The sequence below is a fragment of the Motacilla alba genome, chromosome 1A, assembly GCF_015832195.1.
Source record: "Motacilla alba alba isolate MOTALB_02 chromosome 1A, Motacilla_alba_V1.0_pri, whole genome shotgun sequence".
In the NCBI taxonomy this organism is placed as follows: domain Eukaryota; kingdom Metazoa; phylum Chordata; class Aves; order Passeriformes; family Motacillidae; genus Motacilla; species Motacilla alba.
This window is the reverse complement of record NC_052031.1, coordinates 49,910,485-49,932,849: the sequence shown is the minus strand read 5'-3', so window position 1 is coordinate 49,932,849 and position 22,365 is coordinate 49,910,485. Positions and strand designations below refer to the sequence as shown.

The window sequence follows — 22,365 nt, the reverse complement described above, 5'->3', positions numbered from 1 at the left end:
CAATCCAAGCTAGGTGAGAAGCCAGCCTGCGAAACCAAAAGAAGAAAGAATGGGGGAGAGAAGTTACATACTCCTGCCAGCACCCAGGCCAGAAGGTGGCTGTGGACAACAATAAATTGTGGTTAGGAGTTTCTTCAAGGGCAGAGTCCACGATAAGAAAGGGTTTTGCTCTGTCACTGCATCAGAGCTGGAATTGGGTATGGGTTGCCTTCACCGGGCTGTGGTGTGACAAAAGTGCTGGTGTCAACAGCCACTGAGATTTGTGGTGACACAGACACATTCCAGGATTGTCCTCTGGCTGCACAGGAGAGCTTTTGCAAAGAAAACCTCCAACCTGAGATGGGAAGTGGTCCACAAGCAGATGTTAGCCACTTTCATGGTCTTCTCATGACCCTCCAAGTCAACTCCCCTGCTGCCTAGCCCACAACCCCTCTTGTTGCCTCTTCCTGAGCTCTGGAGCTCCCTGAAGGCAGAAAGCCCATGACTTAGAACAGACCTATGTGCTTATTCTGGGCAGCATAGACCACAAGATTCAATACAATCCTATGTCCCACACTACGCTTTTCCTATGCATAACAAACCCCATGATCAGGTTGCTTATCCTCAGGCTTTCCCCTCTCCCTCTCCCCGCTGCTGGCCTCCAGGATATGAGTAAGTGTCACTTCTAAATCTTGTGCCCAGCACAACACTGGGAGGTCCTCAAGGCAGACCAGCAAGCACCTTCCCTTCTACACATGACCCAGCGGACAAAGCACCTGCAGGCTAAGTGCACCCTCTTCCAGACATGCGAGGGAATCAGTCTTTCTTTTTACAGAGCTACATCGTGTCAGGTCTATAAAACAGATATTTTGAGTACAAGAGTTGAGAATACACACAGAGGAAAAGCAGAGAAAAGAGATGGGATCCTGTAAAAGGTGAATGAGGACAGTCACCACAGAGTCAGCAGGCAGTGAGAGCTTTGACAGTTCCCAGAGCACAGCCCATCTGAAGAAGAGGTCTGAGACAGCACTGTGAAGCAAGAAGGGAGAAGAGCGAGGGAGGGCCAGGGAAGGCTTTACCTAAGCTGTTGAGGTTGCTCCGCGAGGAAGGTTGGCCTTCCAGGAAGGAGGCAGCAGATGGTGCCAGGCTTGGGGAGTCAGGGTTGGGTGGTGGGTGGCAGCGTTCGGTCCCTACAGTTTGCAGCAGGTCTAAGAGCACTTTCCGGTTCGCACCTTAGGTGACGAAGGGGGAGTTACAGATCAGAAACAGAATCAGTGCATGTGCACACCACAGGGGAACGTGCTCTGCCAAATTCACAGCAAGCCTGACCCTCACAAAGCCTCTGGGATGACCTGGGGAAGGGCAAAACACATCCCAGGTATCTCTCCCAAATGCAAGGCGGCAGGACTTGTGCACAGCAGGAGTATCCACTGTCGTGCAGCTTCAAGGGTGTGTGACACACACTTCTTTGGCCCTGAAGATCTGCCCATGTCTGCCTGTGCCTGGGCAGCCCAGCAGTTCATCATCCCGTTGTGAGCCTGCAGTGCCTGACATGGTGGCCTGAAAGGGGGGAGGGCATGCCAGTTTTTCCTCTTGCATCTCTGTGCCACAGAAGAAAAATTCATCAAGGGCTATTAATATAAAGCCTGTGCTGCTAGCAAAGTAGGCGCCTACTCTGTGAGCAACTACAAGCTGGGAAAGCGTGTTGGAGAAGCATCACCCATGCATGGCATGTTTTCACCTCTCCCTAAGACACCAAGGGGACACAGGATGCTAGGCTCATCCTGAAAGGCTGCTGACATGCTCCCTCACCTTTGCTGCTCCTGGCTGCCAACAATCCCGGTGTCTCCCCAAAATCATTGGGGATCTCAACATCTCCTCCGAAGACGATGATTGCTTTGATCATATCCAGGTGGTCATGCTAGGGCACAAGACAAAGCTCAGTCAAGAGCCACCAGAGGATTTCTCATTCCTTCCCTCCCCTTTTCATTAGCCAAAGCACCCACAAGGGAACACCACACAAAACAGCCAGAATTTCACAGGACTCTGTCGCTGTCTCAACCCTTCCAGAAAATCGTCCCTCCTTCCCAGCAGCCTCTGCAGGAGCTCACCTTCATGGCCAGGTGCAGCGGCGTGTTGCCATCGCGTCCGCGGGCGTTGGTGTGGGCGCCGTGCGTGAGCAGCACCATGGCGCAGTCCAGGCGGCCCCGCTGCACCGCGATGTGCAGAGCCATGTCGGCCGTGCGGCTGCTCGCGTTCACCTCGGAGCCGTACTCCAGCAGCAGCCGCGTCATCTGCCCCGGCGTGCAGGGACCACGTCAGGAAGAGATAAAGCAGTCGTGAGGACAACCAGCACTCAAACCATCCAGGTCTCATGGCAAACAAAGCAGGGGAACGGGAGGGAGCCGTAGCCTGGATACAAGTTGGCTGGCAGATGCCAGCTGAATTGTTCCAAGCACTGGGGTTTCTCTGTCTTTTACCACAGAACTAGTTGGTGGCTGCGCAATCTGGCTGGAGCTTCTGGATCCTTTGGGACTGATACACAACTATAACGAATGGTGAGATCAGTGGAAAAAAAACCCAGTTCCTACTCAGGCCAGGATCCTTGCAGATTGAAAGGAAAAATTTTGCCTTCTGAGCTTCTCTTTATAAGCCAAGCAAATTCAAGTCTGCTCTGAAACTCCACAGGACATTTCTGAGAGGAATGAGTTATCGCAGGAGGGAAAAGAGCCCTCCTACAGCAATGCCCTCTGCCTGCAACAAGCATCATTCAGGTGCTCCAGCATGGCATATCACCATCCTGCCCAGCTCTGGCAGGAGATGGACTTTCCTCCACGTGCCACCACTCTCTGCCTACCTCACCCTTCCCCTGCAGTTTCTAAGGCATCAATCTGTTTGCTCCCTGGCAGGCTCTGTTTGGTATCTGGCAGGTAATGAGAAGAGAGCTCCCTCCAGGGGCAACTACGCTTCAGGGACAGCGCTGCAATTCCTTCAACAAAAGGGAAAAGGGACAAGTTGGCAGCTTCACAGCCATGGATGAAATACTAGGAATGAGCCAACCAGTTTATTTCACTGCAAGGCTCCACTGCTCTGTTCCCTGTGGCAAACAGCACCAACTGGCACAATGCAAAGAGAATCAAACACTGGGATGCTGGCTGGGCGCTGACACTCCCAGGGCTCTGCACATGCACTCAGACAAGTTAGCCACAGAAGTATTAACTGGGTGCTGGGTAGCAGCACAGGCCCTCCCCGTGGATTGGCTCTATTTACCTCTGCCTTCTTTGCCCAGTGCAGTGGAGTGGCATCATAGCGTGGGTCCTTGGAGCAAACCTGACTGGCATCTGCCTCGAGAATGGCCTGGGCACACCTGGGAAACACAGTGAGATGACAGGATGGGTGGCTGCTGTCTTGACTCAAGACCTCCACTCACATCACCACCTGCCTTCTGCCCAGAGGAAAACCAGGAAACCCTGCAGCAGCAGCAGCATGTCTGCAACACCTGCAGGTTCCTCAGCTGGACTTTTGTTTTGCTCTTCATAGAAAGTGTGGGCACAACAGGAAGCATACAAGCCAAGTGGTGTTGGGAGCAGGAGAATCTCTCCAATTACAAGTGGTGGAGCAACATCTGGGTGCTTCTCTAATCCAGGAATATGGCATTTCTGGAAACTCTCCAAACCCGAGAAGCAAAATTCTTCTCCTCTCTTTCCATGGAAACATGGGAATAGAACTATAATAGTTAAATACTTGCTGAAATTAGGAATCTGTGTACTTTCCTATGAGTGAAAAACCTCACCTGTTGTGAAGAGACCAATATGTGGTGCCTAGAAAACAGGGTAGGTAGACTGATGAAATTTAGTTATCTTGTCCACTACTGCCAAAAAAACTCTGAACAAGAGATGGAGCCCCAGTGCAACCTCAGTGACCTATGCCCATTCTGGGCTTGTTGGGAAGTACTTTTCAAAATGCTTAAAAGTCAGCTACCAGCAGCTAGTGTTGTCTTGAAAGCCCTGTTTGTAAAGCTTGGACACTCTTTGAACATTAAGTTATTATAAAGCATATACACTTGGAATTTAATTTCTTCAAGGAAAACAGGGAGTAAATATTGTGCTTCTTTTGATTCCCTTCCAGAGTGTGTTTTTAAGAGTCAAGAGTACCTCTGGCCTACAGAAGATAGGAAAAACCAAGCTTTGAAACGAAAGCTTATGAGGATCAGAGCACTCAAAGACAGAGGCATAGCAATTAAAACTATCTAAGCATCAGCCACTCATCCTCCTACAGCCCATTCTGAAAAAAAGCATTTCACAAACATATCTTTTTAAATCTTTCTCCTGCTGTCTGATACTGAATAAGGTATTTATTCCAGGACAAAAAGGTTTTATTCTGAAACATTCTTTTTTTCCCACACCAGCGCTTCCCTGCTGTTTTGCCAGTGACTACACTCGAGACCTGTCCTACTGAGCACAGCCCTGGCCAATGCTGAGCAAGTACACAAGTCCCCAGGCTGGAGGAGACACTACATACCCCTTCTGGGAGAACTTCAGGGCTGTGTGGATGGGGTAGCCCAGCGTGCCCACGACGCTGCAGCTGGCATGGCACTTCAGCAGGGACCGAACCATGTCCTCCTTGCCCAGCTGGCACGCAAGGTGCAGAGCTGTCAGCCCTTCATGGCTCAGGTGGTCCAAGCCAGTAGTTGGGGGTCTGCCCAGGAGCTGGAAGGAGGAGACAGTAAATAAATAAATAAATAAATAGACAGACATGGAAGAGCACCGTCTCTTCTTTAGCTCTGAGGACAGACTCTGGAGCACTGGACCCCTCACAATGCTACAGCCTGTCCTCTCCATCCCTGCTCCCTTTAAATTGTAGATCTGTTATGTGCTGACTGGTTTGCTGCAGAAAAGTATCTCACTGCCACAAACGTGGTGCACACATGAGAAGTGGGAATTCAGTTTCTTTGATTTAGCAAGGAATCAATACAGAAAACAAGCAAACATGAGACAGATCAGACAACAAGCCAAGTTGATGCCATCAGAGAAATAAAGAAGAGGATATCTTTTTAATACAAGGTTCTTAACTGCCCACTCCACAGCATGGCAAGCCCTGATCTTCATCCTACCTCATCATGCATTAGGAAACTCCAACACGGATGGGTGGGCAGACAGAGAGCTGTCACAACAGGTATTGGGCAAACGTGGGGGTTGCAGCCGTGGGGAAGAGTCAGTCTCAGGCTCACACCAAGTCTTGGGGAGCTGACAGACCTCAGGAACCATGTGCAAGGCCACCCACGCCTACAAACCCCATCACCCTGCCCAGCATTTCTCAGCAATCAAGAACACCTACAAATTCAGACGGTGTTTGCCTCGAGGCTCTGATCACTGTCCCCCCATGCAAGGCCACTCAGTTCAAACAGCAGGTCCTGCAGCTCAGGAAAGCCCAGGGCAGCTCCAAATTGTCCTTCAATCTATAGACAGCACACGATCCCCCATGGCAGCCTCAGCACACATTTCCCTACAGCAGCACTCTGCCCAAAACCAAACACCCTGCTCGCAGGAGAGAGGGAACAGACAGCCACGGGCCTGAGGAAAAGCCGGATGAAGGCCTGATGCAAACAGCAGCGAAAGATTACTTTCTGAGTAGACTTGCTTTACGTCCTTGTTTGAGTGCTGGGTGGAATCTGCGCTCTGAATATGGGAAACAGCATCAGTAATGAGGGAATGTAAGAGGCTGAAATAAGGCTCAAGCAATAACTCAACAGAGAGAACGACTTTCTCTTCCCCTGTATGTAGCTGTTTTCCCATCTCTATCACAGCACAGAGAAGACCTGTTCTAGTCCCACTTTCTCCCAGACTAGAAGTCGCTCCCACCTCAATGATCTGGGGGTTGTTTCCTCGCACAGCGTAGTGGAAAACAGTCTCCCCGTTCTTGTCGGTGATGTCCACCCGTGCATGGCACTCCAGCAGCTCCAGCAGGCACTCCATGTCCCCCTTGCGGCATGCCAGGTGCAGCGGGGTGCAGCCGTCCTCGCTGTCCGTGCTGTTCACGCAGCTGCGAGAGAGGGTTCAGTGTCAGGCCCAGGAATGGCCACAGGGAACAGGAGGGCATGCAGCTGCTCCAGGAGCCGACTCAGAGGTACCCTCCACATCTGTCCCATCTGGTGTGAACCACGAGGTTCAGGAAAGCCCAGCCTCTTGCCAGGGAAGAAGCACAGGGAAGGGACATCAAGCAGCCCTTGCCTGGACTCTCTCCTCGATATGCTGCTCCTTTTCCTGCCCTCCATATGGGATCAGCTCCCTTTGCCCAAAGGAAGGCAGCAGACAGGTTACAGTCAGCAACCTGGCGATGGTGCTGCTATTTGCCCTCCGGTCCCCTAACTCCTCACCAGCCTGCCCTATCCTCGGTAAACTTGGGCTGGTTTTGGCTCAGGTAGAGTTAACCTTCTTCGCAGAGGTTGGTGTGGGACTGTGTTTTGGATTTGTGCTGAACACAAAGTTGACAGTACAGAGATGTTTTTGTTTTTGCTACGCAGGGTTTACACAGAGCCAAGGCCTTTCTACTTTTCATACTGATCCACTGGTAAGGAAACTGGAGGTGCAGAGGAGGTTGTGAGGAAACACAGCTGGGACAGGTGACCCCAGCTGACCAAAGGGATTTTCCAGCCCATGTGACACCATGCTTAGTATATAAAGCGTGGGGAGAAGGAGGAAGGAAGGGGACATTTCGAGTGATGGTGTTTGTCTTCCCAAGTCACCACGATGTGTGATGGAGCCCTGGAGGTGGCTGAACACCTGCTTGCCCATGGGAAGAAGTGATTCAATTCCTTGTTTTACTTTGCTTGTGTACACGGCTTTTGCTTTCCCTTTCTTTATCTCAACCCACAAGTTTTCTACCTTTTGCCCTTTCAATTCCCTCCCCACTCCCTCTGGTGGGAGAATGAGGAGCGGCTGCATGGGGCTTGCCTGCTGGCTGGGGTTAAATCACAGCAGAACTTCCCCATGAAAAAACAAGTGCTTGTGGCCAAAACCTCCTTCCAGACAGTCCTACTGTACCTCCACTCTCAGTGCTCACAAAGTGAGCAAAAACCTCCTCCAAAAATCTGCTCCACAAGGGTTGCAATAACCTAACCCGTGTCTCCAGCAGGACACCTCAATCCTTTACTTCAAACACCAGAGCTGCAGGCTCTGCAGCAGCAGGTTGAAGCCCACCAACCTGCTTCTACAGCAAAGAAGGGATACTCTAATACAGCCCAGCCTGCCCTCCCAAGCTCCTTCTGAGCAGAGACCCCCCCGGAGACAGGCTGCTCCTTGCCTCAGGATGTGGTTGTGCCGGAAGCTCTCCCGGCGGCCGAACTCCACGGCAATGTGAGCCGGGGACCAGCTGGGGTAGCTGCGGACGCAGTCGCTGAGCTGCTGCAGCTCCTCCAGGGACAAGGGCTGGCACGAGCTCTCGTAGAAAGGGCGCAGCTGCCGGGCATATTGCTCAAAGTACACCAGGGCGTCTGCTTCGTTGTCCAGCTGGAAGAGCCTGGAGAAAAGGCAAGCACAGGGTTCATCCTGCTCAAAGGAATAACCCGAATCCTGTGTATCTGAGGGAAACAGCTCTTTTCCAAACAGCCGTGCTGGGAACTTTCCTCTTTTTCTTCAACTAGTGTCATCCTTGTTCCAAAGGAAGCAGGGAAACTACTGGAAGAGAGCCTCTTCCTGAACAACGTTAGGTTTTGCTCAGAAGTATCCCGTGGATGCTGAACACCAACAGGAACGAGCAGAAATGCATGTGGACATATGGATGCCCTGAACCATGGCACAGCTGCCTGTTATCGCAGTGTCTGGACCTCGTTCGGACCTGATTCCACGAGCTGTTTTGCGGCAACTCCTCCAGCAGCACACGCACGGGCCTTCCACCCCTCCCAGCCCACCTGCTGCGTCAAGACAACACCCCACAGCACGGCCTCGAGGCAGCCCCGACATCAGCAATCCGGGGTCTCCGGTTTCCCACGTCAGCAGGGATGGCTAAAGGTCTGTCACTCACCGGAACGCGACCTGCGGGCTCTGCGGATTCACCAGCAAGCAGTCCCAGGAGCGAGAGAGGCTGTTCTTGTAGAGGGCCACCCTGCCCTCCTCCCGCAGGCAGGTGTGACCGGCGTACTCGGCGGCCGGCACCTCCCTCACGCGGTACGGGTTGGAGAAGATCTGCGAGACGCTGCTGAAGGTGTCCAGCAGCCGCCCAAAAAACTGCATCTTCCCAGAGTCTCAGGCGCTTCTCCCGAGGGAAAGGCGGCCACAGGCTCCGCCGGGCCCCGCCCTTCCACGCACGGCGCGTCCCGGAGCGCCGCCGGGGGACACGGGGGCCGGCGCTGGGATGAGGGGGATCCGGGGATGGCGCTGGGATGAGGCGGGATCCGGGGATGGCGCCGGGCAAAGCACGACGGGCCCCCAGCGCCCCCCGCGCGCCGCCCCGCGCGCCGCCCGCCAATCGCCAGCACCGCCCCCCGGGACGGGCCAATCAGCGGCGGCGCTTCCGGGGCGGGGCCATGGGGGCGGGATTAAAGCCGCGCCCGCCGCCTGCCGGGGGAGGAGGGCGGAAGAGCGGGAGGCGCCATCTTTGCGAGGGGCGGGGCGACAGGGGTGGGGCCGCCCTTCTTAAAGCGGTAGCGGCCCATTTCGGCGGGGCGTTCTGCTCCCGGCAGGGCCGGCCATCGGTCCCGCGCCGTCCCTGGACTCCAGTTCAAGCCAGCGCTGTTGGAGCGCGGCCGCACTCACAGCGCGGGGGGCGCTGGAACCGTGCGGTGGGCGCTGGCACCGTGCGGTGTGCGCTGGCACCGCCGGGCGCTTTAAGGACAGCGGGCGCTTTAAGGGCAGCGGCCGCCCCGCGCGGCATCGGCGGCGGGGGGGCGTGTCGAGGGTGACGTCACCGCATGACTGTGTTTTTATGAATGAAAAGAATCCGCGGGTGAGTAATCGCGGGGAGCGGAGCTGGAGGCGCCGCCCGACGCCCTGAGCCGGCAGCGGCCCCGCGGGAGCAGCGCAGCCGCCAGGTGAGCGCCGGCCGGAGCGCCCCCTCCGCTCCCTCTCCTCGCGGGGCGGCCGGGAGAAAGGGTTGGCGGGGTCTGGCTCCGGCTGGAGGCCTCTGTGCCGCCGCCGAAGGCGGGGATCGGGACCGGGACTAGAGCTGGGGGGAACGGGACGGGGGGGCCGGCCGGCCAGCCGCGCTCGGGGCCGTCGGTTCTTCCTTTCCAATTCCCGGCCACCGCCCTGGAGGGATCCGCCGCCGCTCCTTCGGCTCCGGCGGCGGATCCCCGGCCCGGATTGCATCAGCTTCCAGCCGGCCCGGCTCCACCTTTCCCGCCGCCCCCCTCCAGCCCCTCATTCCTCTCGGGGAGCTCTCGGCCCCGTCCCGGCCCCCCTCCTCCCTCCGAGGGCTCGCCTAACGAGACCGGGGTTCCCCGTGGTGCGGAGAGGCTGCTGGACTGGGGTCCGCGGTCCCGGACCCCTCCTCACTCTCCGAACCCGGGGACGGGGAGGGACCGGCCATCTGCGAGGGGCCGGCACCGCTTCCGTGACTTTCAGCCCTGGGCTGCTGAATCACGGGGCGGCCGCTTCACCCGCCTGCGCTTCGTGACCGCGACCCTTTGCCCGTCTCCGGAGCCGGGGGACAGCCGACCCTTGCGCCGGGACCCGCGGTGCTCTCTCCGGGCGGTGGGGCGGCCCCTCCCCGCGGGTCCTAGCTGGGTGACTTCGCCACGATGTCACTCGGTGGGGCTGCTGCTTTTACTTTCCCTTCAGCCTCGGGCGTATCTCGCCTGTCTTTCCTCCCCGCGGGGAAAGCTTGGCTTCCCAGCAGGCGGCTGGGGCGTTTTGGGTCCCCTGGGCAGAGCAGCATCCCAACCTTCTCGTGATGGGATGAAGGAGAGTGGGAGGTCCATCCTTGCCCCATTATTATTATTATTATTGCTTGCAGTCATCATTGCTATAAATAATATTACTATGTACTTTTTAAAAGGAGTGGGATGAGTCATGCGGCCCGGGGTGGGGGGGATGTGGGCAGAGGGCAGGGGACCAGCAGGGCCGGTGTCTTCTCTTCTGAGGTGAGGAACACGGGGCTGGCAGAAACCGGCTTTTCTCCTGGCTGCTCAGCAGGGCCGGAGTGAGGAAAGGATGGCTGCAGACGGGCTCTCCAGCAAAGCTTTGAAGGTGAGCACCAGTGGGAACAGGGGTGTGGGAGTCAGGGGGCTGGTTTTGGGGGTCTCAGGCAACCACCCCTCTCTCCGGCAGGTGAAGCGGGAGCTGGGGGAGAACACTCCGCTGCTGTCGGATGAGGAGCTGATGGGGCTGTCAGTGCGGGAACTCAACCACCACCTGCGGGGCCTCTCCAAGGAGGAGGTGGCGAGGCTGAAGCAGCGTCGTCGGACGCTGAAGAACCGGGGTTATGCTGCCAGCTGCCGAGTGAAGCGCGTTTGCCAGAAAGAAGAGCTGCAGAAGCAGAAGATGGAGCTGGAGTGGGAGGTGGACAAGCTGGCCCGGGAGAACGCTGCCATGCGCCTGGAGCTCGACACCCTCCGTGGCAAGTACGAGGCCCTGCAGGGCTTTGCCCGCACCGTGGCCACTCACGGGCCCCCCGCCAAGGTGGCTACCGCCAGTGTCATCACCATCGTCAAGTCCGGCACCAACCAGGCCACCTACTCCTAGTGCTGGCCTCCGTCCCCCGGCTGGACACAGTCCTCCCCGGGGTGCCTTCCCCACGAATTGCCTCCCAGCCCTTCCCCAACCTCCTCCCTGTCCGGACCTGTGCCCAAAATCCTCTTTCTCCCGTCCCTTGACCTCCAGCTCCCCCAGGTAGGGAGGGCTGCTGCTATGTGGGTGCTTGGATGGAGGACAGGCACCCATAGCCCCCTCCCCTCTTGGGTGTGCAGACAGGAGAGAGCAAACCCACGCAGTGGGGAAGCATCCCACAGCTCCAAGCTGGTAGGAAAATGCCAGGTGCCTCTTTTTTGTGAGAGGGCATGGGAGAGCTAAATGTATGCCACGCAGTCCCAGGAGCATGTGCCAGAGAGGGAAAAGAGGAGAGAGAGGTTTTGCATTGTAGGGGAAGAAGGCATGATAGAAGGGTATTGGCATTGGGCAGACAACCTGGACCACAGCTGGAGTGGGGGGGGAGGTGGCAGCGTGTCTGAAATCTCTGGGGATGCAGATGGCAAGGGAAGGTTAGCAGGTCGGAGGGGGAGATAAAGTGGCTGTGTGTTAATGCCTGGTAAGGGTGAATGGAATGGGAAAGCACTGTGGCAGCTTGTGGCGCTGGGGGACGCAAGAGGTGACAGTGATTGGGCAGGGAGGAGCTGGGAGACGTGAGTGGGTCAGCCCAGGCTGTTGTCCGCAAAGGGGAGAAGCAGTGGTGCTGTTTTATCTTTCTCTATCATTCACATCCTTCACGCCTCTTCCTGCTGACGGGACACTCAGCCTGGCTGGGTGTCTGAAATGCAGCAGCACCGGCAGGAAGGAAGCAGAGGCAGCTGGAGCAGAGATAAACACTGTTTTGCTCAGCACAGGCCAGCTCGTATGGCCCCACCAAGCCCTCCCTGGTGCCCCACTGCCTACAAGGCCCATGGAAAGGTGCTCCCAGCCCTCAGAGTCAGAGATGTGGAGGCAGGGAGAAGGATGGAGGAGGTGCAGGAGCTGGGAAGTAGGGGTGGAGAGTATCCCTGCTCCTTGGAGCTGCCTGGCAGGCAGGTAGGCTCCTCCCTCCGGTTTTCCTCCAGCTTGGACACTGGTATGGGACAACCAGCTCTTGAGCAGGCTGAAAGGCTGGAGAAGAGCTGGGTTCGCTAATGCAGGCAGCACAGGGGAGGGAGCAGGAGGCAGGTCCATCTTGCGATCTGCTGCTGCAGATGATTCCCCTGCCCCTCCGTTCTGCCCCTGCCTGGGTATTGCCACGCCAGCCGCCTTCGGCTGCAGCCTCCATTCTTCCCTGTAGAGAGGTGCCTGCCACTCCTGGATGGGGCACTGTGGTTGGCATCCCCCACCCTGACTCCTCTTGGGTTTATTTATTGCACGAACATAAGTTATTTTCACGTCCTCTTTGCCATTCCGCCTCTCGGCACAGCCAGGATGTTGGTACAGAGCCGTACTTTATATTTTATATATGCAAATCACATTTTATCTTATACTTATATAGAGCAAAAAAAACTTTATTTATTTTCTGACTTACAGTATGTGTCCTACCCGACTCCTCTGTATTTTGTAGACTTTACAAATAAAGCAAGTTTGGTTTTTTTTTTTCCACAGTGGGAGTGTGTTTGGTCATTCTTGAACTTGGGACAGAGCTGTGTCTGAGACCAGGTTTTCTGTCTCCCTCTGGCTTTGCTGCAGGACATGCTCAAGAATGTGCCCAAAAAAGATGGGACGGGGGATAGCTCATGGATTTTTAGGACAAAACCAGATGTATAGTCTCTGAGAGAAAATGGCTAATAAAGCATGCTTAATGCTGAATACCACCCCCAAAGCAATTGCTTTCAGGAGCTATGCAGCTGTGCTGAATCAGCTTTTCCTGAGACAGATAATGCTTTTCACTACAAACATTCCCTCCAGGCTGTCCTTGGATCAGGTGCAGGAGAGGCAGGTGCAAGGCATCTGTGCCCAAAAACTTCCCTGTTGAGTGACCTTATCACCTTACCTGGGAACAGCAAGGACAAAGCAGTGAGCTGCCCACAGATGGCAGGAGAAGGGGAAGAAGTGTGGAAGGCACCTTATCGAGAGATGAAGCCAGACCTCCTCCCTGTGTGGAAAAGCCACCCTTCCTCAGAGCTGAGCTGGAAGTGGTGAGCATGTTCCAAACTCCCAGGTGGGCCAGGTCCCCAGCAGGCTGCAGCACTCAGGATGGTTTGGGGATTTGACATTCCCATTCCTTCTGCCACTGCAAATGGCCCCAGCCCCAAACACTTCTCATGGAAGAAAATCCCAAAGCCACTGTTTGCTAGGGCCCCCTCCCTCCCATCAGTGTTTCACAGTGAGCACCTAAGGAAGGATTAATCTCTACTCCAGGTTTGTGACTCATGGGTTTCACTCCTGCCTTGGGCCAGCAGTGGTGTCTCAGCCCAGCGTGCTGGCTGCAGTGATGCTTCTCCATCAGCTCCTACACAGACATCTGGAGCTTTCCTTCCAAGAGGACAAGAGATCCTGACCCACCAAGCCTCAGTCCCTGCAAGGAGGAAAAACTCAGCGAAGTCACCCAGACAGCACCACACAGAGGCAGCTTAAGTACAATCTATATTATCTCTATATTTTTTATTTGTCATCATATTTGCTCATTTCTGCGGAGTATAACGTCACAAAGACCAAAATAGAGAGCGGCTTGTCGCTGAGCTCACATCAGTTAAACACAATAGGTACAAAACTAGGTGACTCTGTCTTATTTATCATACTTTTTTCAGTCATTTATATACAAAGAACTACTCTATATGGAAAAATAATAAACAAATCCCATGGGTATGTTACATAGTAAACAAAAAAGGAAGGAAGGAGAGCGGAAGCAGGTGAGGGAGAGCAGCTCCAAGGGTCTACTCCTGGAACTGGCACATTTCCCGGGTTGTGGGCTACCGTGAGCAGATCGATGAGACCATGGATGCCTTGGCCTTCTTGGTCTCAAGCTCTGGATCTCATATTTGTTCCTTCAACACAAAGTGGCTTCAGAGCCAGTGCTTGCTCTGGCACTTGCCAGTCATGAGGAAGAGCAGGAAGCTCAGTGCTGGATGATTTTGTGTGGTGTCAAAAAACATATATATATAAAATTATAAAGCAGGGCAGCTGGCTTGTTGGGTACTAGCTCACCAGGCTCCTCCGAAGGCAGCTGGTGCAAAAGAGTTATACTTGAAACCATTACACACAGGATGCTTTGAGAATATCCAGATCCTCTGCACAGTGCATATATATATATATATACACACACACATATGTATGCAGGAAACATTTCAAAAAAAGTTCTAAGACATGCTTCTCTAAGCCTGGACCACCTTCATACTCAATGGGGGCAATCACACAGATTTCAGCCAGCCAAATGCAACAAAGACTGGGGGCAGTCACCAAGTGATACTAGGACATCATCAAGGCCTGCAAATGCAAAGAAAGGGGAGTATGGGATCAGGTCCCATGCCCCACTTTCCTAAGAGAGAGAGAGAAACATCAGTATCTCACATTAAAGGAATATTAATCAAAGCCATAGAAGACAGAAGCAAAGTCTGTTCAACCCTCAGCCCTCCTTTCCAGGCAGCTTATGCATGAGGAAATTTTATACCAAGCCCACACAAAGCCTGGCAGAGTGTGTTTGCATGTCTAATTAAGCACTCAGAAACTTAGGAAAATTAGTAACCAACAGTATGGCATTGCAGGATGTGTGTGAATGGGGAAATCCAGCAGCAGAGAAGCTGCTGGATGCACTGACCCTGCCTCCAGCTCCCTCAACAGTTCTGTTGATCTCACCTGCTTCACCATCCCCGAGAAACATCAGTACAGCAGGAGGCACTATCCTTAAGCTTTTCCCTATCTCATCGTCACAGCAGGGAGCAAACCTGCCTCTCTTCAAGCCCTTTTGCTCAGCTTGGGCAGAGGTGCTGAATAAATGAGGTGCTCTTCACCCACTGTTGCTTCTGAGACACTCAACGAACAAGCAGATGGATTAGGAAGCAAATGGAAAGAAAAACTCCAGGCAGCAAACCAGACTCCAGTTCTCCTAGCAGGACAGCAAGGAGCAATCCAGAATCACACAGGTCTGCTCTCGGCAGGGGAGGCGTAAAGCAGGAGAGGAACGGAGGAACTACAGCTGAGCACAGCAGCTTGCTCCAATCTCTCAATTTTGCTTCCTGCTTGCAGGTAGGAGCATCTGAGCTGTAGCACTTGAGTGTGCTGCCTACTTTTCTCCTAGATCATTTTAAGCAAGCAAGAGGCATTTCCTGGTCCCTGGATAGATCTACAGAGGGATCACCTTTGTTTTGGCTCCGCTAAGTACTCATGGATTCATCCAAAACCCAACAGAAGCAAGGGGAAGCTTCTCCCACTTCCATGGATGCTGGTTCCACCCTTGATAGCACTGCAGGTGCAGCAGAGCCTGTGAAATGTGCAGCAGCAGCAGCAGCAATTGCTGCCTGAGAAAATAAAAGAGAAAAATTTGACCAGCCAGGTCATGTCAGGTTTCAAGTCTGCTCCAGTCTGCCCTAGAACAGCTACAGAGATAAAAAAACAAAGGAGTGTGCAACATTCCTTCCTGAATATTCCAGCCTAAGGGTGAAACTTGTGTAGCTCAGGGTAAGTCAGTGATGATGAGCGTGGGGAGAGCTACCTGTGAGAGACCAGGACCTGCTCTGGCACCTACCTCTAACAGGGGCAGATGTGATGCTGGGGGACAGGAAACAAGAAGAAAAACTGGGTTTGTGTTTACATATCTTCTCTTCCCAAAGAGGGGTGAAGGGGCCAGAGCTCTACAAACTTCCACCATCTATCATAGCCAGTCCTCAGTCTTGTTAGCAGCAGAAAGATGCTCCAGGGAGGCTTCCTGCCACAGGAACGCCAGAGAGATGGCAAGCTTGGACACCTGGTGATTAAAAAACTCCACCCTTATGAAAATATAATTCCATCCCCACTGAGCTTTAACAAGCTTTTATAGCAACTTGGGATTGAGGGAGCCAAGGAACACACAGAAAGTCCTGTCCTTTTCCCCTTCGCTCCCTCAAGTGACTCCAGGACCCATAACCAGGTACTCAGAATGTTCCTTACTTAGCACTCAGGGCAATGGCTATTTAGAAAGACCAGTCTCTGGTGTGGTCCTCAGGAATGCTTATGGCTGCATCCCCATCCTATTTCCCAAGGATCACAGAGATGTTAGTACCAGGGAACCGGGGGGAAAACTGTGCCTACAACCATTCAGGAAAAGAAACAGAAAGCAGTCAGGTTGTCCTGTTAGAAAAAAACCAAAAACATTTTTGGCTACAACTCTAGGCTCCAGTCAGTCACACTCCACACCAAGCTGGGTAGGTGTGGGAAGCCAGAGCCCCAAATCCTGGAGCTTTGCTTGAATCATTCAATTTGATTGCTGCCATAAGGAATGGGCTCGAGCATGGAGTTCTGGCCATTCTGCCACCTCCGCATTGCTCATTGTGTCCGTACCCACAAAAGCTAATGGGAAGTGCCCACTTCTGCAATCTTTACTCTCTAGGAAGTGATATGACTTGTGTGTTTCTGCATTAATAAATTATTAAAAAAAAAAAAAAAAGAAGGAAAATGACAGCCTGTGCTGGCAGTTTCGCCTCCTAGAATTCATCATCGGAGCTCAGCAAGAGGGTCTTCTCGTTGTCACGGGCACCAGAGCAGCTGTGGGAGCGCGAGATCACATGGCTGCCATTGCGCCAGGGGGGACCGTGCTCCAGTGTCGACTGTTGGGTGTACTGCTGGTAGGCTGGAGAGAAGTTGTGGATTGCGTCTTGGACAATGTCATGGGGATTCATGGTCTCCTTGAGGCTGCTGGAGATGCTCTTCATGGGAGCACAGCGACCTGTTTGGATAAGACAGGAAGGGACAAGTAAAGAACACTGCTGCCTTCCCTACCACCATTAATACAAAGGTAAGGAGAACAGGGAACATGCAGTCCTAGATCCCACAAAAGGTGCATTACAGACTTCCTTAAGCAGCTGCTGAGGAAATGCCACACAATTAGTGTTGAGTTTTACCAGTGGTGCTCCTAAACCCAGACACAGTGAGTCAAGTGAATCCACCACATCACCAAATGGGGGACATACCATGAGAACAGGACATACCCACAGTGACAAGCTCCACTACACAATATTGGTGCTGGCCTGGGTGTGCAATGAATACAGTCAGGTAGGGGGTGCTCCTCTAAACACTTCCAGAAGACAAAAACTAAGTAAATTCTAAAAATATAGGAGAAATGGCATTTGCAATTCCACTCACTGCAAATTAAGACTGTTAGGTGGTATCAGAGTGCCCATGGGAAAGAGATCATACGAGTAAAAAGCAAAAAGCAGCGCAAAGTAAGGAAAGGAGGGAAACAGGCAGTACTAGAGGCAGAACTACCCCATGTGTCACGATGACACCATGAAGAAAGCGGCAGATGGAGAATGTACCACTCAAGTGCTAAGCACAGAGGGAAGTGGTGTCTCCTAGGAGCTGCCATGTCTCATGGCTTCTAGGTTCCATTTCCAGTGTGGGCTTCTGGCTCTGCTCAGTTCTGGGGATGAGCTCCCTAGAGAACCAAAGTGTGCTGATCATCTGTGGCAATTATAAAAGTGAAGGGAGGCTGGGGTGGGAGCAGCTCCTTTGAGAGCCTGCGCAACTCTTCGGAGAGAGATTCCCAGAGCTCTGACACAAATGCTCTAAAGCTAGGCATTAATGCCCACGCAGCTGTTTTACTACTTATAATCCAGACAACCCTAAAGCAGCTGTGTGAGGCAGTGGAGTCACGACTTGCAAGGAAAGGGGAACAAGGGGCAGGGCAGGTTGTAGGCAGGCTGGGAATCAGGAGAGAACAGCATCCCAGCTAAAAAACAACTGAGACAAACACACAAAGCATGCTGTACCTACCGTATGGCCCATATGATGGAACAGCTGCATCAGGGACCAGTGGCCAAAGCAAGGGAGAGATAAAAGGAAGAGGAGAGAAAGACAGAGACAGAGAAAGAGGAAATAACAAGAACTGAACAAGGCCCACCGCAGAAATATTCCCCACTGTACTGACCTGTAGTTTACCCTTTCATCACCCACAGATCTCATCTCCCCCCACTGCAACCACTGTTCTTCCAAAACCTCTGGGGCTGGCTGGGATGGAGGGGTCACCTACACTGACACTGCCCAAGGGCTGCTGTGTTCCAGCACCTCGGCACAGATCTCCCACAGAAGGAAGGAAGCCCTTTATTTGGAAAACACTGCACAGACTAGGCACAAAACCCCCTTTTCCCAGAGATAACATCCATCTTCCTCTTCCCCAAAATAAAAATCTTCCTTATAGCAGCCCAGCCCTCACAAAGTCATTACAGGAAGATCTTCCTCCTCTGTGACAAACATATTGCCAAAGCACAGCCTCATCTTCCCAAGCCAGACTCAAACCAGAGCCTGTTTTAGGCCCTGTCCCTCCTGCCTTCAGCCTGTTACACAATCTGGAGCAGTGGAGTTCCCCTTTGGGGAGACAGGAAGAAGGACAAACCCATTCTACCGAAACAATGCAACATCTTACAGCCCTCAGGTCTGCAACAAGTTGTCGTGGGTGGCATACTGGGGAACTGAAAAGGGAACAGTTTGCAATTGAGGCAAGGTTTCCGCCCTGGAGAGCTGTTGCACAATAAATCTGTTCAGACACCACACAGGAGGGGATGTGGTGTTTTCCAAGCTATCAGGTTGGGAGTCGTATCAGTGTGCTGGCTACCTGAGGGACCAGTCTGCACCCAGTCTCACTACCAAAGAGACAAGCCATGTGTACTGACACGCTTCCTACCTTGGGCATCAATTCTCTTGTCCACATACACCTTGTATGTGAAGGCGTGGCGCAGGGCAATGGCTGCAAAGAACATCTCCACACAAATGATGAAGTCTTGATAGCCAGCAGCTACTGTGCCTTCACCCACAGACACATTAGCAGAGTGAATTTTGGGGATGGCACCACACTTTTCCAAGATGGCCAACAGCATCCCTAAACAAAGTAATAAGTTCATGTAAATGTGCAGAAAACACGGTCTCACAGTAACTGCAAAGAATGGAAATAGCTGTTTGTGCTGTATGCCCTAGACACAAGCCCACTCACCACAGGAGCAACAAACAGAGTGGGCTACAAACACGCACCTATGGTCACTTGTACAACAGAGAAAGGAAGAATAAAATGAGACAAATACATTTAGGTAAAGAATGTTCAAACAGTGATCCTCTTCTGTCCTCAACTGACACATAAATTGTGGAACTAACTGCTGTAGGATTTGATTAAGTCCAAAAGGGTAAGAAGAGTCAGATATTTCTGTAAGCAATCCTGTGATCTCAGTGTTGTCCCAAAATAGGTTCTTTCACACAGTGTGCAAGAGGCCAATCCATACAAAGAGTCAAGGTATTTGGCTTATTTACAGTCCTGCATAGAAAGGGGTGCTGGCTGGCAAATCCACAAAGCCAGCATGATGACTACCAAAGCTTTTTGCTATTTATACATTTTACCAAACAAAGCCACTAATGTTCCTTGGCTAAAAATTACCTAGTTCTCTTTTTAATTACTATTCTGTCTTCTATTGGTTAATGGACCTCTCCCTGCTCATGCTAATTAGTCTGCATGCTCAGTGTCTCTCTCCTTTCGAGTCGGTGGTTTCTTGGGTCAGTGGCCATGATCTCCCCCTGCCAGCATTACCTTTTACTCTGCTGGAGCTGATTCAGCACAGTTGCTGAGCTGTCTTTATTAGTTTCTTCCTTACCTTGGGGGTTCTGCCAAATGTTTTAGTGGCTTGTAAATTCTGCATTCTTTGCGTCCACTATCTGGTACGTCCCTCTTCCCAAGCTTTGTTAACCTCCCCTGAGGTCACTGAAAAACATTGATCCCTAAACCTTAACAGGGCAGTTCTACTGTCAAGTAATTCCTCTTTCTAACACCTGGACATCACTTGGAGCTTGTTTGTTAGCTCCTATTTCACAGATTAAACCTCTTTTCTTGTTGATTAGACTTGAAAGCATACAAAGATCAAACACCAAAGAACATCCTTTCATTAGAAAATTTTGACGTATCCCACACTTTGCAACATCAGCACTTGCACTAGCTAGAACAAAAACCGAAGTAAAAGAACTTTTCATTTAAGCATATTAGTGTTTTTGACACACCACTGTAAGACAGAGGTTTCTCCCTGTCCACAGCTTAGTGGCTGAAGAATTTCAGAGAAGACAAAGTGTGTGATCAGACGCCTCAAGATGATAAACCAGAGAGTTTATTAGTTTGTCTGTAAACAGGGAGGATGTGCTATACTCCAACAGCCTGAATTCTACCTAAGTTCCTACTCAATTAGTCTTTGAAGTGCAACTCAGTAAACCTAAGTAGGGCATTGAACAGGGAAATGCTTAGAGCCAATTAGTCAGAAGCACTAAGCTTAGGTGGAATTTCAACTTTCCGACTGTGCCTCTGCCTCATGTGAATTCTGAGTGTCCTTCTCCCAGCAGTGGTTCTGTGGCAGTACACACTGCATCCAGCCAGCTTGCTCCTTCACATACACTACAGACATACCATTAAAATTTTATTTATAGAGCACTAAAAAAAGCACTAAAACTTTTTAGATGTGTCACTTTAATCAATAAAATGGCAGCCTGCAGATAAAATGTTGGCAGCTTGTGCTTTATGATTGTTTCAGGAATGCAGAGAACTCTTCACCCTAGCAGCTGATTTTGCCAAATACATGTTCTTGTGCACACACACAGAGGGAAAATAAGGATTCAGGAGCATATAAACAAAAATTAAACCGTGCAAAACAGCTTCCCCAGAGAAAAGCGATGAATGACTATAAACCAAATGGAATACAGAAAGACATTTTGTCTATTAATTAACATCTGCTCTATCAACTCTCGTGTCTGAGCCCCTGCAGAGAGCTCTTTATGCCTACCAAGGGAAGGGAAAAGCAGCTCACCTTGCCAGAAGGACAGGAAGATGACAGACTTCACCATGAAGAACTTGAGGACTGGGCTATAGGGACTGAGCAGCTCACGTGTGGCGAAGTAGAAAAGGAAGAGGGCATACAGTGCCAGGCTGACAGAGATGTTGTAGATGATCGTCACATAGAGGTAGCCACTGGTTACACTGAAAAGAGAAGACATATATGAATGCCTGAAACTTCAGCATGTTTTCCCCTTGCCACTGTCAGTAAAAGTTCCAAGAGTCCATTTCCTTCCTGCCTCCCTGTCCCATTCCCACCCTCAAACCTAGGTAGAAGAAACATGAAGCTAAAAGAGAGCTACCTCTGCCTTCTTTTCTCATGCACATCAACCCATGTACTCCCATCTTTTCCCAGCACACACACAGACAATAAGCAAAGCCAGACAGACAAAGGGCAGCCAAATCTTGCATGCTAAATAAATAAACTTACTCAAAGTCACCATCCTGGTACTTGCCGAAGGCCTGAAGGATGACTGTGCTGATCGCCATGAGGGGCTTCACCACACAAAACTGCAGGGTAGCCTACAGGAATGAGAGGGGAGGAATCAGAAGGCAGGTGGTGTGAGAGGACAAGCTGCCAACAGCATCACAATGGAGTGTCCACTGGGACCACTCAAAAAGGCAACACAATCCAGCCCAACAAGATGTGTTACCCTGGCACTTGCTAATTGATTGTGCTTGAGGACTGCAGCACACAAAAGGAGATGAAGGAGTTTCAGAAGATGTACATGTGCTATCTACTTGTCCAGAATGGGAAGAAAAACCTCTCTGTAGGGCTGCTCCTAGAAGCTGCTCAGCCCCACTCTTCCAGAGCTGCTGCAGCACATTTATGCACTGTAACAGTACAAAAAGCAAAAAAATCTCACACTGTGCTATGGCATAGACACAGCAAGTTTAACAGAGACATACTGGGGAAGGAAAGCAAACTCCAGTCCACAGCTGTCACAAAGTTAGGCAAGAAAGTCCCCTGGATCAGAGGGGAACCCCACTGTTTGAGGAGGAACTTTTGACAACTGCCACAATATTCAGGCATTTTGTAAACACAGCAATGTGTGTTGCCACACACAAGTTAAGAGCTATTCTGCTGTCATCCACATGACCTTTACTGAATCTCCCCAAAGATTCCGCAGCACTTGCGATCAGCTCTATCCATTCTGCCCGTATAAACTACTGCTCCTATTGGGACTGAGTGTTCTCTCAAAGCCACTGCATTCCTCAACTTTCTGCAGATGTTGAACTTCAAAGTCCTAAAAAAAGTCCTAAAAAGGCCCTAAAAATGTCTCCCTGAAGAGATGTGACCTGTGTCTCCCTGAAGGAGGCTGGAAGAGCCTGGGTAGGTGCTGACCTGTGTGCATGTGGGGAGGGCTATGTATGGAAAGAAGGTAAAACCAAACAGTAATAATTGCTTTGGATACGATGCAATTTGTTAGTGGTCATAAGACTTCAAGGAGATTAAAAACCCCAGCACATGCCAGTTAGTGAGTCACTTTAAATATGTGAACTGGAAAAGGTCAAGCTAATTGGTAAACAACTCCATCCTCTGAGCTTCCCCTCCTTCTGATCTGGGGACATTTTAACCATTTCCCTGCAATCCAAACCACCACATACTATTTTTAGCTGCTTCCCTAGAAGATGCTATAGCATATGGGAAGCACATGGATGGTGTGTGACCCATGTGTGAGGGTCACCAGATAGAGGCCCAGCAAAGAATCCTGCTCAAGACATCTTTCA

General features: G+C 51.7%; 3 protein-coding genes across 8 annotated transcripts in view; 1 reads left to right on the top strand and 2 right to left on the bottom strand.

The window, feature by feature from the left end:
• Nucleotides 1-8,353, bottom strand: part of PLA2G6 (phospholipase A2 group VI) — a 15,737-nt gene extending 7,384 nt beyond the window's left edge. The window contains exons 1-8 of one of the 2 annotated variants that reach the window (XM_038153521.1): nucleotides 8,002-8,353; nucleotides 7,282-7,497; nucleotides 5,841-6,021; nucleotides 4,501-4,688; nucleotides 3,250-3,346; nucleotides 2,091-2,273; nucleotides 1,792-1,900; nucleotides 1,059-1,211 (exon numbers count right to left, since the gene is read on the bottom strand). In XM_038153521.1, coding sequence (XP_038009449.1) covers nucleotides 1,059-1,211; nucleotides 1,792-1,900; nucleotides 2,091-2,273; nucleotides 3,250-3,346; nucleotides 4,501-4,688; nucleotides 5,841-6,021; nucleotides 7,282-7,497; nucleotides 8,002-8,210 — 1,336 coding nt within the window. In that variant the 5' untranslated portion in view covers nucleotides 8,211-8,353. The remainder of the gene's footprint in view (nucleotides 1-1,058; nucleotides 1,212-1,791; nucleotides 1,901-2,090; nucleotides 2,274-3,249; nucleotides 3,347-4,500; nucleotides 4,689-5,840; nucleotides 6,022-7,281; nucleotides 7,498-8,001) is intronic. The other variant, XM_038153522.1, reaches the window with a different exon arrangement.
• A 516-nt stretch (nucleotides 8,354-8,869) lies between these two features.
• Nucleotides 8,870-12,250, top strand: MAFF (MAF bZIP transcription factor F). Of its 3 annotated transcripts, none has more exons than XM_038153530.1 (3): nucleotides 8,870-9,007; nucleotides 10,110-10,163; nucleotides 10,245-12,250. In XM_038153530.1, exons 2-3 carry the CDS (start codon nucleotides 10,128-10,130, stop codon nucleotides 10,656-10,658), a joined length of 450 nt encoding a protein of 149 aa, XP_038009458.1. In that variant the 5' UTR covers nucleotides 8,870-9,007; nucleotides 10,110-10,127; the 3' UTR covers nucleotides 10,659-12,250. The 3 variants fall into 3 exon arrangements, with proteins under 3 accessions (XP_038009458.1, XP_038009455.1, XP_038009456.1); XM_038153527.1 differs by having other exon boundaries at nucleotides 10,107-10,163; XM_038153528.1 differs by having other exon boundaries at nucleotides 8,874-9,007; nucleotides 10,058-10,163.
• Nucleotides 12,251-13,224: 974 nt separating this feature from the next.
• The window catches only part of TMEM184B (transmembrane protein 184B), a 30,604-nt gene continuing 21,463 nt past the window's right edge, over nucleotides 13,225-22,365 (bottom strand). For 2 of the 3 annotated variants that reach the window (XM_038153526.1, XM_038153524.1), the window contains exons 6-10: nucleotides 21,065-21,156; nucleotides 20,609-20,778; nucleotides 18,460-18,654; nucleotides 17,553-17,576; nucleotides 13,225-16,506 (exon numbers count right to left, since the gene is read on the bottom strand). In XM_038153526.1, coding sequence (XP_038009454.1) covers nucleotides 16,265-16,506; nucleotides 17,553-17,576; nucleotides 18,460-18,654; nucleotides 20,609-20,778; nucleotides 21,065-21,156 — 723 coding nt within the window. In that variant the 3' untranslated portion in view covers nucleotides 13,225-16,264. The remainder of the gene's footprint in view (nucleotides 16,507-17,552; nucleotides 17,577-18,459; nucleotides 18,655-20,608; nucleotides 20,779-21,064; nucleotides 21,157-22,365) is intronic. The other variant, XM_038153525.1, reaches the window with a different exon arrangement.